Source organism: Lepidochelys kempii, chromosome 7 (assembly GCF_965140265.1).
Source record: "Lepidochelys kempii isolate rLepKem1 chromosome 7, rLepKem1.hap2, whole genome shotgun sequence".
In the NCBI taxonomy this organism is placed as follows: Eukaryota; Metazoa; Chordata; order Testudines; family Cheloniidae; genus Lepidochelys; species Lepidochelys kempii.
This window is the reverse complement of record NC_133262.1, coordinates 109,384,038-109,397,125: the sequence shown is the minus strand read 5'-3', so window position 1 is coordinate 109,397,125 and position 13,088 is coordinate 109,384,038. Positions and strand designations below refer to the sequence as shown.

General features: G+C 39.6%; 1 protein-coding gene across 5 annotated transcripts in view; it reads left to right on the top strand.

Annotated features, from left to right (window-relative positions):
• Positions 1 to 13,088, top strand: part of GRK5 (G protein-coupled receptor kinase 5) — a 222,736-nt gene that overhangs the window by 145,120 nt on the left and 64,528 nt on the right. For all 5 annotated transcript variants that reach the window (XR_012160063.1, XM_073354222.1, XM_073354225.1 and 2 more), the window contains one exon: positions 3,493 to 3,570. Coding sequence is in view for 4 of the 5 variants with exons in the window: in XM_073354222.1 (XP_073210323.1) it covers positions 3,493 to 3,570 (78 nt within the window). In the remaining variant the exon portion in view is untranslated. The remainder of the gene's footprint in view (positions 1 to 3,492; positions 3,571 to 13,088) is intronic.

The following is a 13,088-nucleotide window of genomic DNA, read 5'->3' as shown; positions in this document are numbered from 1 at the left end:
TCTATGGCAGAATATGCACAGGTGTCCATGGAGAGCTGAATAGCATGCAAGTGATATTGGAGATAATTCATGATCTTCTTCCAAAAATCAAAACCCAGCTTTTAACATTTGAGCGAAAGGAGAATTTTTGTTAACACTCACCAATATTAGGGTTTATAGGCCCATTTCAGATCTTCACTCTCATATCTGTCTGTCTGTCTGTCCCCTTAGTATCTGAGCACTTCCTGAGAACTTAAAATAGAAATAATTATGAAAATCTCTTTCATTGTTCCCAGCTGTAGGAGAAATAGGCTTAGTATAGAGTGTGTGTGTGTAACTTGCTGCGGGAAAGCTAGTCAAAGAAATGATTTTTGCATTTCGTTCTGTATGTAGTGAGGCCCATGGTCATTCCTGTTTCTTGCGGGAGGGAGTTCCATAGCATATGTCCTGCTCCTGTTTAAGTTCTGTCTTCCTCCCTGCTTTGCCTACTGGCCAACAGTTTCATTGTTGTGGTAACTACAATGGGATGTCATGGTTGCAAAGGGAGAGTCGTTCTCATGGCAGTTAGAGACAATCCCCTGGTGGACTTTGAATATTTGAACAGAGACTTTGAACTAGACTCTAGTTAGGAGCCAGTTAAGAGAGTAAAGCCCTGAGGTGACATGTTCACAGCATCCTATGTTGTTAAGCAGACAAGTTGCTGTGTTTTATACCAGATGTAGCTTTCTCAAGGGGGGGGTGTCTTAATTACTAGATCTAATAGATTACAATAATCACACTATGCGGAAAATTAATCACAGCTGGTTGAGGAGGTTTGCTTTTGTCTTGAGGAAGGCAGTGATTTACATCCACCCCCAACAGATACATGACATAATTCCTTTTACTACTTTCACTACCGAAGTTTAGTCAGTGCAAAGCTTATCTTTAGGCATCTAGGATTGACAGGAATCCCATGGAACACTCTGGCACCAATCCATAGCTATGGGCAGACACTAACATCTTAAAATAAATTGAATATATATGGCATAGAGATACAAATTTGTAATCTATTTCAGAAACTCAGGCTTCTTCCACTTGAAATGAACTAAAATCTCTGTTTAAGCCACAAAACAAGACCATCACACATGTACCCAAGTCTAATTATATCCAGTAGAGAGCAGTGGTACTTGCCAGTCAATCACAATATATGATGCATATATTGAGAATACCACCTGAATTCCTGATCTCTGTTTTATTGAAGCAAATGCTATATTAATTCAGACTATATGAACTACCTGACCAACATTTGCTATGAATGCAGTTCCACTGAAATCGCTTAAAGGATCTGTTTGCTAGACCTCTGATATGGCAAAATATTTAGCATCTCAAAGCTGCTGAGGGAACAATGAATGATAATTATTAGATGATTTATGAGTTGTGCTGAATTGGTCCTGCTTTGAGCAGGGGGTTGGACTAAATGACCTCCTGAGGTCCCTTCCAACCCTGATATTCTGTGATTCTATGAGGGCTTAGTTATGCTCCCAAATCCTTCTCCATTGAGACATTACCAATAAATTCTGGCTTTTGTGTTTGGCAATCTTCTGAACAGAGAGTTAAATTTAAATACAAATATTTTCTCTTCTTAAAAGACATTTTGTATTTCAATCTTTACTTTAAATTAAAAATCCCCTAGCCTGTCTTTGAAGTTATCATTAACGGTGAGTGCCTAGCTAAAATGCAACTTCTCCGACCTTCTTTAATTTGCTCTTTTTTTTTTTTTTTGGTTGTTTGTTTTATCCTTTAGCAGAGATTCTGGGAGAAAAATGCTCTTAAGATTCTATAAACACTCTGGAGTGTTCATGCGTTCAAGAGCTGAAATGACCTATAGTCAGATACCATCTAAATGGACAGGGTATTGAATGAAAGATTAAAAAAAAAGCCCCTTGTATTAAGTTTTATGAGAACATAGTCAGTTCATCCCCGACATGGTTACTAAGAAAGAAGTACTGTACTTGTGGATTTTAACCATCAGTGTATTTCTCATCAGCAGTACTGTTTTCTTTTCTTTTTGGTCATTGTCATTTACCAGACTAAATTTGATAGTTTGAACACCCTGCTGTATAAAGTCTTAAGCTTAAACTACAATGGCTAAATCAGCATTGGCCGGATACATGGTTAATAGCATTATTATTACTTTCGCGGTTTTCATGTTATTCCTTGGTCTGTTTAGCTAGAGTATTTGTTATAGCCTTCCATCTGATTTATTGTATGAAACTGAGAACAATGTATATGTCCTAAAGTGTGCAACAGTTCTGAAGTGCGTTCTTCCAAGTGCCAGTTCAGACTGATCTACCGTATGTTGTCTTTTACTTCCTCCTCATTTATCATCTCAGGCAGATTGTATTAGACCAACTTACTTAATTGGTTTGGCAAGAGGTTCTGGGATTCTTTTTCTAATATGAGCATTCATAAAAATATGTTGAATTGACTTTTTTTTCCAGAAAGCCCTTTTCATCATAAGACTAAAATTTTGTACCCCAGGCAGTGACAAATTAGAATGTCTCTAAGAATTTGTCATTATCATTTAGTTATTGTCTTACTTGGGGTTGCAAGCTTTAAATGGGTTTTTTTCTTGTCTTTTAATGATTTGCATTGCTGAAGAATTTTAAGTAAAATTATTAATGTCTCAGTGAAGCCTAAGTAATATTTTGTTTCCTAAATAAAGTTTATCCTAAAATTTACCACAGATCAGTGCTGGTATGATATGCAGAATCCTTAGAATAATATTTTAAAAATGCAGTGTGTGTGCTCTCTTTTGTAATGCCCAATAGAAATCAAACAAGATTCCAGTATGTACTGAACATCACTCTTCATTTAGTCCCTTTTATTTTTCTAAGCCCTGAAATATCCCAGGTTTTTGAGATATCCCTTTTCAAAAGTCTGCATCGAAAAGCAAAAAATTGGCAAAATTTCTGCAGAAGGGGAAGAGTTTGAGAAATGAGTGTTATACTGAGAGAAAAAATTAAAAATCCACAGGAGGACCCAAGCTTCCAAAAGCCCTACCTCCTGAGAGAGCTCTCCTTATGTCTAAGTAAAGTAGTTTTTTCTGTCATAGAGATTAGCAAAACAAATAATCCTCCTTTATGATTTGGAAAAATTAATTTCTACTCCCTACATCTAAGTGAGTGAAAACAAATAAAGCTCCGTGAGAGGGGTCCTTAATTATCAGAAATGTTTTCAAAACATTGGGGCTTGGCATATCTATAAAGTATAAATAAATTAAATTTACTCATATGTGGGCATGTCAAAGAGGGCTAGTTTCAGAGAACCGTTTTCTTGGTCTTGGTCAAAACATCTTGACACCAGTGTTTTGCTTTTCAATTAGATCAACTGTACAGGTTTACCTCCATCAGAAGATTATATTTGCCTTCCAAATTATTCAAGTGGAATGTTCAGTTAAGGCCATCTCCAAAATGAAGTTATAATGATGAAGTATGAGTACAAATATTGATGTTTTCTTTATTTCTTTTCCAGGCAGAGTATGAAATTGCTCCAGATGAAAAACTGGGAGAGAAAGGAAAGGAAATCATGATGAAATACCTCACACCAGAGGTAAGGGGCTGCCAAAATGATATCACTGAAGGAATGCAGGGCACTCCTCTGCTACAAGCTCTTAAATCAATGGTGTGCAGTTTAGTGGTAATATCTTCCAGAGAACAAAACTTAATCTGTTAAGTAAAACAGCCAGGTATAAGTGGGGTCACATTTCAGTCCAAAAATTCACTTTGAAAGATAATGAACTTTTTAGGGGCCTTATGCATTCATTGATGCATAAGAGGGTTTCTCTGGTCTCTTCCCTTTATGTAGAAGTTACACATATGCAGTGTGAAGACAATCCTCACACAGTGGGCACCATTAAAAAGCAAACATCTGCCAACAGATTCCACAATTATTTCCTATCCTAATCAAATGGAAAAACGGTGGCATCCCAGACACAATTATGTCGTAAGCGTTGGTGAGTGGTGGCTTTTTAGTGGCAATTGCTATATATCGGTTGGTGAATTAGACTACTTAATGTTGCATCTCTGTCCCTTGTAAATACATTATGGAGCTGCGTGTCTCATAAGACATGGAACGCTATTCTTCAGCTGCTTTCTTAAGGATAGGTTCATACTCAGAAATCATATTCTTTTCTCCCTATTAAGTCCTTGCTGTTAAATCTTTGGTATTCATGAAGGAGAAAAACTCATGTGAACATTGTGTCCACTGGGTGGCATTATGAACTGGACCACGAGGCTGCTGCAAGAATTTTGGGCAGGCTGCAGCTGGGACTAGTTCTTTTTTGTTTTTTGTTCATTTGCTGACCACATTTAACCTTTTGCAGAAGTCTGTGCCAGTAAGCAACAAACGCTGAGCTTCAAACACATGAATTATCGTAGGCTTTCAGCTGTTTCAAGCTTCCTAAGAGTAACTAAGTCCCACAACCACCGCTTAGATGATTTTACAAGAGGAATGCGTTTAACCCCAAGGATAACATATTACATGTTGTACTAAATGCATTTTAAAACATTTAAATGATATAGTGTGATTTGGAGGTGGTGGGGCAGGGCAGACCACCTTTTTTTCCAGTCAATCATTTTCCTATGATAAAGTTGATTGTGTACTTTAAGTTCTCTCAGGGAGTTGTCTGCAACCTAGTTTCATTTACTGAACCTGATTAGTTTTAAGTATATAAGGAAGAGATGCTGCTGGTATGAATTGCTGCTATCCATTCATTATAGACCCCAAGTTTACCACTGGGTTTTATTTTTCCAAGGTGGTGGTCTAGGTTGAAGTCTCTGTTGCAGAGTAATGAGGGATGAGGGTTGAATATTTAAAGGCCATCATTCTCCTCTTGCCCCAGAAACACCTGCTTTGTTTTTCTCTGCAGTGGAGAAGTGAGTGTTGGTGATGCTAGTGACATCTGAGCACTAATCAAAGCAAGAGAAGGTCAGTGCTCACTGGGTTGATTTAAGCATGACCAGGAATGGTGCAGTATCCCCAAACATCTCTGACAATCCACCTCAGTGCTGACCAACAGCACCACTGCAATCCGAGGGTATGTCTGCATTGCAATTAGTTGTGACTGACTGCAGCACTTGTAGACATACCCAAGCTAGCTTTGATCTATCTAGCTTGAATGATAGCAGCAGTAAAGCTGCAGCAAGATTGGCTAGCTGCTTGAGTATATCCCCGTGGTCCTTGGCAGACGTGTGCAGCCTGTGTTGCTGCCTCTTCTGCTATGGTTTCACTGCTATTGTTGTTTGAGTTAGCTAGCTCACAGTGAGCTCAGGTTTGTCTATATGTGCTGCCGTCACACCTCTGATTGCTGTGTAGACAAACCTACAGTCTCTTGAGCAGTAACCGCCTCTCGTAGCAAATTCATTTCTTTCTCATCAAAAGGAAGGATGGTCTTGAGGTCAAAGAAGAATCATAGAATTACAGAAATGTAGGGCTGAAAAGGACCTCAAGAGGTCATCAAGTCCAGCCCCCTGCACTGTGGCAGGACCAAGTAAACCACCATCGCTGACGTGTTTGTCCACATCTTTTCTAAGCTGTGGTGCCTAGAACTGGACACAGTACTCCAGCTGAGGCCTCACCAGTGTCAAGTAGACCGGGACAGTTACCTCCCATGTCTTACATGCAACATTCCTGTTAATGCACCCCAGAGTGATATTAGCCTTTTTCTCAGCTGAATCACATTGTAGACTCATGTTCAATTTGTGATCCACTATAACCCCCAGATCCTTTACTGATTAGCTAGTTATTTCTCATTTTGAAGTTATTCATTTGATTTTTCTTTTCTAAATGAAATACTTTTCACTTGTCTTTATGAAATTTCATCTTGTTGAATTCAGACCAATTCTCCAATTTGTCAAGGTCATTTTGAATGATAACCCTGTCCTCTAAAGCAATTGCAACCCCTCCCAGCTTTGTGTCATTTGTGTATTTTATAAGCGTATTCTCCACTCCATTATCCAAGTAATTAATGAAAGTATTGAATAGAACTGGACCCTGGACTGACTCTGAGGGACTCCACAAGATACGCTCTCCCAGTTTGACAGAGAACCATTGATAACTACTCTTTGAGTACTGTCTTTCAACCATTGTGCATCCACCTTATAGTAATTTAATCTAGACCACATTTCCCTAGTTTGCTTATGAGAATGCCATGTGGGACTATGTCAAAAGCCTTACTAAAATCAAGATATATCAAGATTTATTAAATATATTAAGACTCCGGAGTTGGAGTTTCCATCCTGTGTCCTGTCATAATATTTACTCACTTGTCTGTGTTGTGAGGCTTCATTCCTTTAAGATTCTTAGGTAGAAGGGGTTATAGAAATGTGAAGTTATATTACTTCCTTTGTAACCTAACTCCAGGTCTCCAAAGGTGGGAGATTAGTACCTGCGCTAGCCTTAGCCCTTCACTTTGTTATTACTGGAAGAAGATACTGTGTCATTTTTGTTTCTTTTTGGAGATGACCTCAGTGCAACTCCATATGGAGGAGAAAATATTTCCCAGAGGCTAGACTAATTGTGCCACCTCTGCAGATTGGTTACTAGCTTTACTAATCCAAATCTCCTCCTTTCTCAAGGACCCTAAGGGCTTGTCTACATTGCCCCCAAAACAGCATTTAGTTAATGCCAACTAAGAACTTTTTTTTGTTCACACCTTTAGAATCTATATGGTGGAGTTACAGTGGGAGAGTGTGCACTGCTATTCACCCCCCACTCACACCCATAGTCCGAACTGCGAGGCAATGTAGACATAGCCTAAATATATCGAACAGATGCCCTGATGGGGTACCATCCAAACCAGCAAAGAAGAGCTCTTTTTCATTAGAGGTTTGCATTTCTCTGTTTAATTACCTGCCCATTAAAATAGACAAGTTATCTCAGATTCAAACACCTTCTGCTTACAGATGAACATTTTTCTTCAGCAGGTTTATGTCTGTACTTCAAAGAACCTCACTGTCTTGGTATAAAAATAGTTTGGCATAAAGCTTGATTGATGGAAGAAAATTATAGATGTTCTTGATTTATTTCTTGGAATGATGGTTCAAATTTAAAATCAGAGTAAATTTGTTGCTGCTGCTGCTTTTTGGAATGCAGGATCAGAAGCAAAATCAAACTAAAATGCTGACTCCATATTCTGGCTATTAATTATGATTATTTTTATTTAGATTTCTAAGTAGTTTGTAGTGTTATAGCTGTGCCATGCCCATTAGGATGCAATACATATAATAGATCATCATTATATCATGGGATGCTCATAGCCAGCTTGTAGGCATGCCCACCACAGCCCTGGTTCAGCAGCTCTGCCCACAGCAGCTTGTCTACAGCCCCACTCTGGCTTCCACCAGCCTGGGTTACAACGAGTAAGGTGACCCCAACACACTCCCAGTTCCAAATTTCCCTACAACCGTGTGCCCTGAGTGTCCAGCCCTTACCAGGGCCACTCAGAGTTATAATAAGGTTTGTTGCTCCTTTAAAGGAGACAAAAGCACATTACAGCTTATTAACTTAACTGGGGTAAATACACTCTTCCCTTCAAACACAGCACTGAGCTGGTATATAGTAAAAATAAAACAAATTTATGAACAAAATATACATAGGATTAAGTGAGTTCAAGTATAAGGAATGAAACTAGAAAGAGTTACAAGTATAACAAAATAAAATATATCATCACTCTAAAATACGCTCAGTTACACATATCATAGAAATAACAGGAAGAAACCATTTCCCCAAAATAAATAGACCATACCTCACTACCTCCAAAATCCTCATGTGACTCACACAGCTGGTAGCCTGAAAGGAGATGGGCCTTGCACTGTGTCCTCAGATCAGTAGGGGAAGTAAATTCCAGAGTAAAAGACTGCCTGTTGATAATATTCAGCACTAGCCCCCAGATAATCAAATCTAGGCTGTGCTCACTCAGCACCTCCGGTCAGATGTTGTGGAGAGAGGCAATGCCTCAAATAATCATGACTCAGACTATGATCAAAGTCCACATCTTGAATTGAACTTGGAAGCAAATAGGTAACCAGTGCAGTTCAAGGAGAAAAGTGCTCATATGTTTGCCATGGCTAATACAACAAAGAAGGCAAGTAGCCTCATTCTGTACTGGCTGTAGCCACCAGATAGTCTCCATGTACAGCCCCACTTAGAGGACACTGTAATAATCCAATCCACAAGCCACAAAATAATGTTTCACCATGGCAAGCTGCAGAGTTGCCTAACCAGATGCAGATAAAAATAGGTGCTTTTGGCCACAGAAGACCGCTGTAATTTCAGGTGTAATTCCAGGTAGATATCCTCCATTCTTCCACCTTACCCTGATGCATTAACATTCCCTCTTTCTTGTTTGAATTAAGCTGAAGCCAGCATACTCACATCCAAGTCCCAGTCTCAGCCAAAACCTGGGAAAACAGAGGTATTGAACTATCTGGCTCTGATGGAAATGAGACTTAGAACTGCATCTACATACTAATGCTGCCTCAACGTAAACTGATTTGTTGTCTTAATTGGTGGTTTCACACGACTGTTGAGAAGAAGAGGAGATCAAATAAATCCTTTTGGGATCTCCATATGAGATCTGTTGTGGCAGAGGAACAATTACCCTAAAACTCTCTAGGGGATACCTGGAAGAGGAAAGAATGGAATCACCTCAGGGTTCTATCCTTTTCCCCAGATAAGGGCCACTGGTGAGTCAACAAAATTTCATGTTCTACTGTATCAAAGGCTGGCAACAGAAACAGCCAGTTTTGCATGGACCAGGCCTTTGTCCATCACTAAGAAGAGACCTCTATCCAAAAATATGAGTGCCATCTCATGCCATACCCAGACAGAATGTCCATCTGAAAGGAACTGGGAAATGTGAAGACTCCAGATGGCTTCAAAGTTGCCTCAGCACAACCTTCTCAGTAGACTTCACCAAAAAGGAAAGACTAAGGACTGGGCAATAATTGTCTGCTAAGTTAGCTTTGAGAGAGTTTCTTCACTAGTGGCTTGTTTCAGGGAGGATGGCACCTTACTCCCTTTAGGGAAGCTTTAACAATCGCTACAAATAAAGTACTCAACTCTAGGGTGGGCCAGAAAACAAGAATTCTGATTCGTGAAAAATGTTGAGGTTTCAGAATTTCCTTTCGTTCCTCATTGGAACAAAATCAAGACCTCTCTTTCTCTTTCAGGTTTTGACCAGAAATTCCACCCTGAAACTCAGAGACCTTTCTAATGAAAGTTTTTTCAAAGACCAATATATTTCCATGGAAAGTTTTGGTTTTGTCGAACTGGCATTTTTCAACACAAGATATTTCTTCTAAAAATTCCTAACTGGTTTTACTCAACACCTTCCTGTTTGATAGAACTAGCCATGAGAGAGATGAGTCCCACTCATAGGGCACAGGCTGAAGCACCTTGGAAGCCTGAAAGGAAAGCAAATTTCTGAAGCTGTGATATGGGTTGATAAAAATGTTCATGTGAATTTTCACAAACATTATTTTCCTGATTTCACTGGCAGGTTGTGTTTTGGCTTTTCATAAACTCATTGATATAATGGAAATGTTTGAGATTTAAGTTCCACCTTGTCTATGGATAGAAAGTCCACAAGAGTAGTCATAGAACAGTTATAAGTAAACCCAACACAGCTTTACTTCATTGCCTGGCTTCCTATTGTACCTGACTCCCGCCCTCCCCACTGTAATAGCAGGCAAAGAGGTATACTTACATTAGTACTGCTTTTAAATAAGAGCTTTGCATGCCATCTCTCTGCATCATTTTTGTCTTGCTGTCTTTGTGAGAACCACTGTACCCAACTCTACTAAATCATTAGGTCGTTATTTTCTCTCTCTCTCTCTCTCTCTCTGCAGTGTCTTGAGATACTTTGTCTGAGAGATGCTATATAAAAGCAAATTGATTTGAAATGGCTCTTAAGACATTCTCCATATGCCATTACAGTTTATATTTGGACTCAGCTGGGTACTAAAAATGTTACTGAATCGGATGGCTAATGTGCATTGTTATTCCCATTAATATACTTTACAGAATCCGCAGAACGGTAACTGCAGTCGTTTTCTTATCTGAATTCCTATTCATTCACCTTTCCTTCAGGAAATGCACTGAATAAAGGCCATGTTTACCATTTTTTCCCTTTTCTTCAGGAGGTGAATAGGACAAGGATATAGTTCCTTGTATTCCAGTGAGGGGAGAGCAATGGGTATTTTGTTTTAAAAAAAAAGTGCCCTTTGTTTTTACAAACAATTATAGGATAAGGAAGGGAGGGCTTAGTCTTGTGAAGGGGAAATTGGCTCATCAGCAGTGTCTGGCCTTGCATTTGTATACCAGCTAAGGAGTGCTGTGCATTCACATTAGGCTCTGTCAATGATATCAACTTATTTTTAATGTGGATGGGAGGAAATTACAGTTGTATGTTAACCTTTTCTGCTGGGCAAACTTCTCCCACTTGAGTCTAGTGCTCCCAGAGTTTGTATCAGTCACGCACTGCTGTAGAATAAACTTCTTGTTGCACAGCATCATTTTAATCCTGCTATTGAGGGTTTTATTTTCCACTATCAAACACATCCATTGTTGTCTCCTTGAGATTTCTTTTCCCTTCTTGTTTTTTCCACTGGTGACATAAATGCAAAATCAAGGCACTCATCTGGCTGGATTAATCATCTTCTCGGATCACTGCTGCCTTCCATCTCCCATGAGGAAGACTCACTGTATCACTTTTTAATGATATTGGCTATATCCCATTTATGGAAGGACAGGTCACATCACACTGAGAACTGCACTATAGTTCTGAGACCTCTTGCTATCTCTCTGTTTAGTTATGCTAAATGCCTTGCAGGAAAGATTCAGTAATTACTTTTTGGAGCAGCCATGAATCGAAGTTGAAAGTCACTGGAAATTGATGCCCAGAAGGAAGAAATTAAAGTTCCGATAAAAACAATCTAGAAAGCTTAGTGTGAGACAGAGGCTTAGTGTTCTGAGAGACAAACTTTCTGGGATTGCTTTCTAGAACACTGCATTCTCAAGCAAATCCAGCCGGTTGGTCATATACCCAGCTGGGCTTTCGCTTTCCAGTTATATGTCTCAATGGTAACAAAAGAGCAACACCATACAGTACAGTACATTCTCTTTCACTGGATACTGTGTGTGCAGTGTTTGTACAGGACATACCTGATGCATGTCACAGTGGAGGTGGGAGCCTGTACGAAGGGGAGTGGCTCTCTGCAGAACTGGTCGTAGAACCATTCTGAGACTGCACAAGAGTCCCCTAATCAGATTACCGACAAAGCACTTGATTTTTGACACAGAAGGGGCATGTGGTGTGGTGTGCCATGTGAACACAACATGCTGCAGGGTTCTAAGAGTGGCCATGGGTATTTACCAGCTGCGAATGTTATTCACAGCAGCTTTTAGAATTATTACAAAACTTTTAGGATGCCAAATACTTTAGGTTAAATCGTGATTTGAATGAAGTCAATGGGAGTTTTGTCATTGACTTCAGTGGGGCCAGGATTTCACCCTCTGACTCGATGAATTTGTCGTTCCTTCTTTTATTGACTTCACTACTATGTAGTGACCATCCAGTGGTGAGTGTTTAACTTGAGCCTCCACCTTGTATCTAGCATAATCAATATATAATCCAGTCTCCAGAGAAATCAATATGTAATTGTTGTCGTTCCAGAGACAGCATAATCAATGTCTCTAGCGATCCGAGTGTCTCAGTCCTAAGGAAGTTGGGAAGTAAACTTTGCAGTGTGCTTTCTGTACAAGCAGATCTCCATAGATTCACATGGATGTTCCCATTTTGGCAAAGGTTCTGAACAGCAGTCCAGTGACCTTGCTACTCAAATTAGTGCTTTATAATCAGGCTTTACTATTAATAAGCATTCTTCCAATTACAGGGGACAAGCTGTAATACTGCGTGTTAGTGGAATCTAAACAAAAAAATTGTACAACTGGTTTGATGAGGAGTTTCTTTGCTCTTGTCTCAGAGTAAATGACATTTTCCCATGGTTTGTTCAAGCCCTGTTCCCTAATACCTTACCCAGTGTTTATAATTCATACTCTAGCTAACTAAACACTTAGGACTTCTGGTTCTTGCAATGATGACAAACTGCTGGATATCCTATTGAAAATGATATGGAGTCTGTTCTATTCCACTGTCCTAAAATAAATCTATGGGCACTCCTCTGTGCTCATTTGACGTACATTTGACAGGGCTATTCTGGTAGAACACTTTTTCATGTGGCTAAAAGGTTGGGCCAGGTACAATAACTGCACTGCTCACATTTTAAAGAAATGTCGCTTGACTTGTCTTTGTGGCGGGGTTAAATTCTCAGGTTCATATTTTTTGCTGAGCAGACACTTCTCAACAGTTTGTCATGTGTGGTCAGGAAAATCACTGAGATGACATGGTCCATGGGCAAAGGCCATTTATCTGGCTCAGGTTTGACAGAATTACTCTGGTCTGACCTTTGAAAAATGGAAACTTGTGCCAGCTGAATCATGTCAGCAAAATGTGTACAACTGGACAGCATGTGAGTCATTCGATCTGGGCAGGCCTCACAGGCTGTTAACTCACAGTGACTAGCGTCATGGAGACTGTGTTCTAGCCAGTGTATCCGAGAAGTTAGATGGTTTGCTTTCTAGAGATGTCAGCATTCAATCTGCATGTGTTGGATGTTTAACCAACAACAATTTGTAAAGCTGAATTTTATGGATACACAACATTTACCTAAAGTAACCTCTGCTGCAGTAACCTTTCCTTTATTAGCTAGGAGGGCAGTATGTCCACTCTTTTCCTAAGCCATTATCCCATGGCAGTCATAACTGGCCAAACTGCAGCTTAGGTAGAAGGCAATTCTAGTTTGCTTACCAATATTGTAGCAATGGGCTAAAACTAATCATTTGTCTGAGTTTCTACCTCACACCCAAACCCTGAACTTCTGCACTTCGGATAAAATTGGATCCAATTCCAACAAAAACCCTGGATTTGTTTTTCAAAACCCAAACCCAGCTGACAAGGATTTATAAAATCTAAAACCACCCCTGGCTTTGCCAATCCCCCTGCTCTT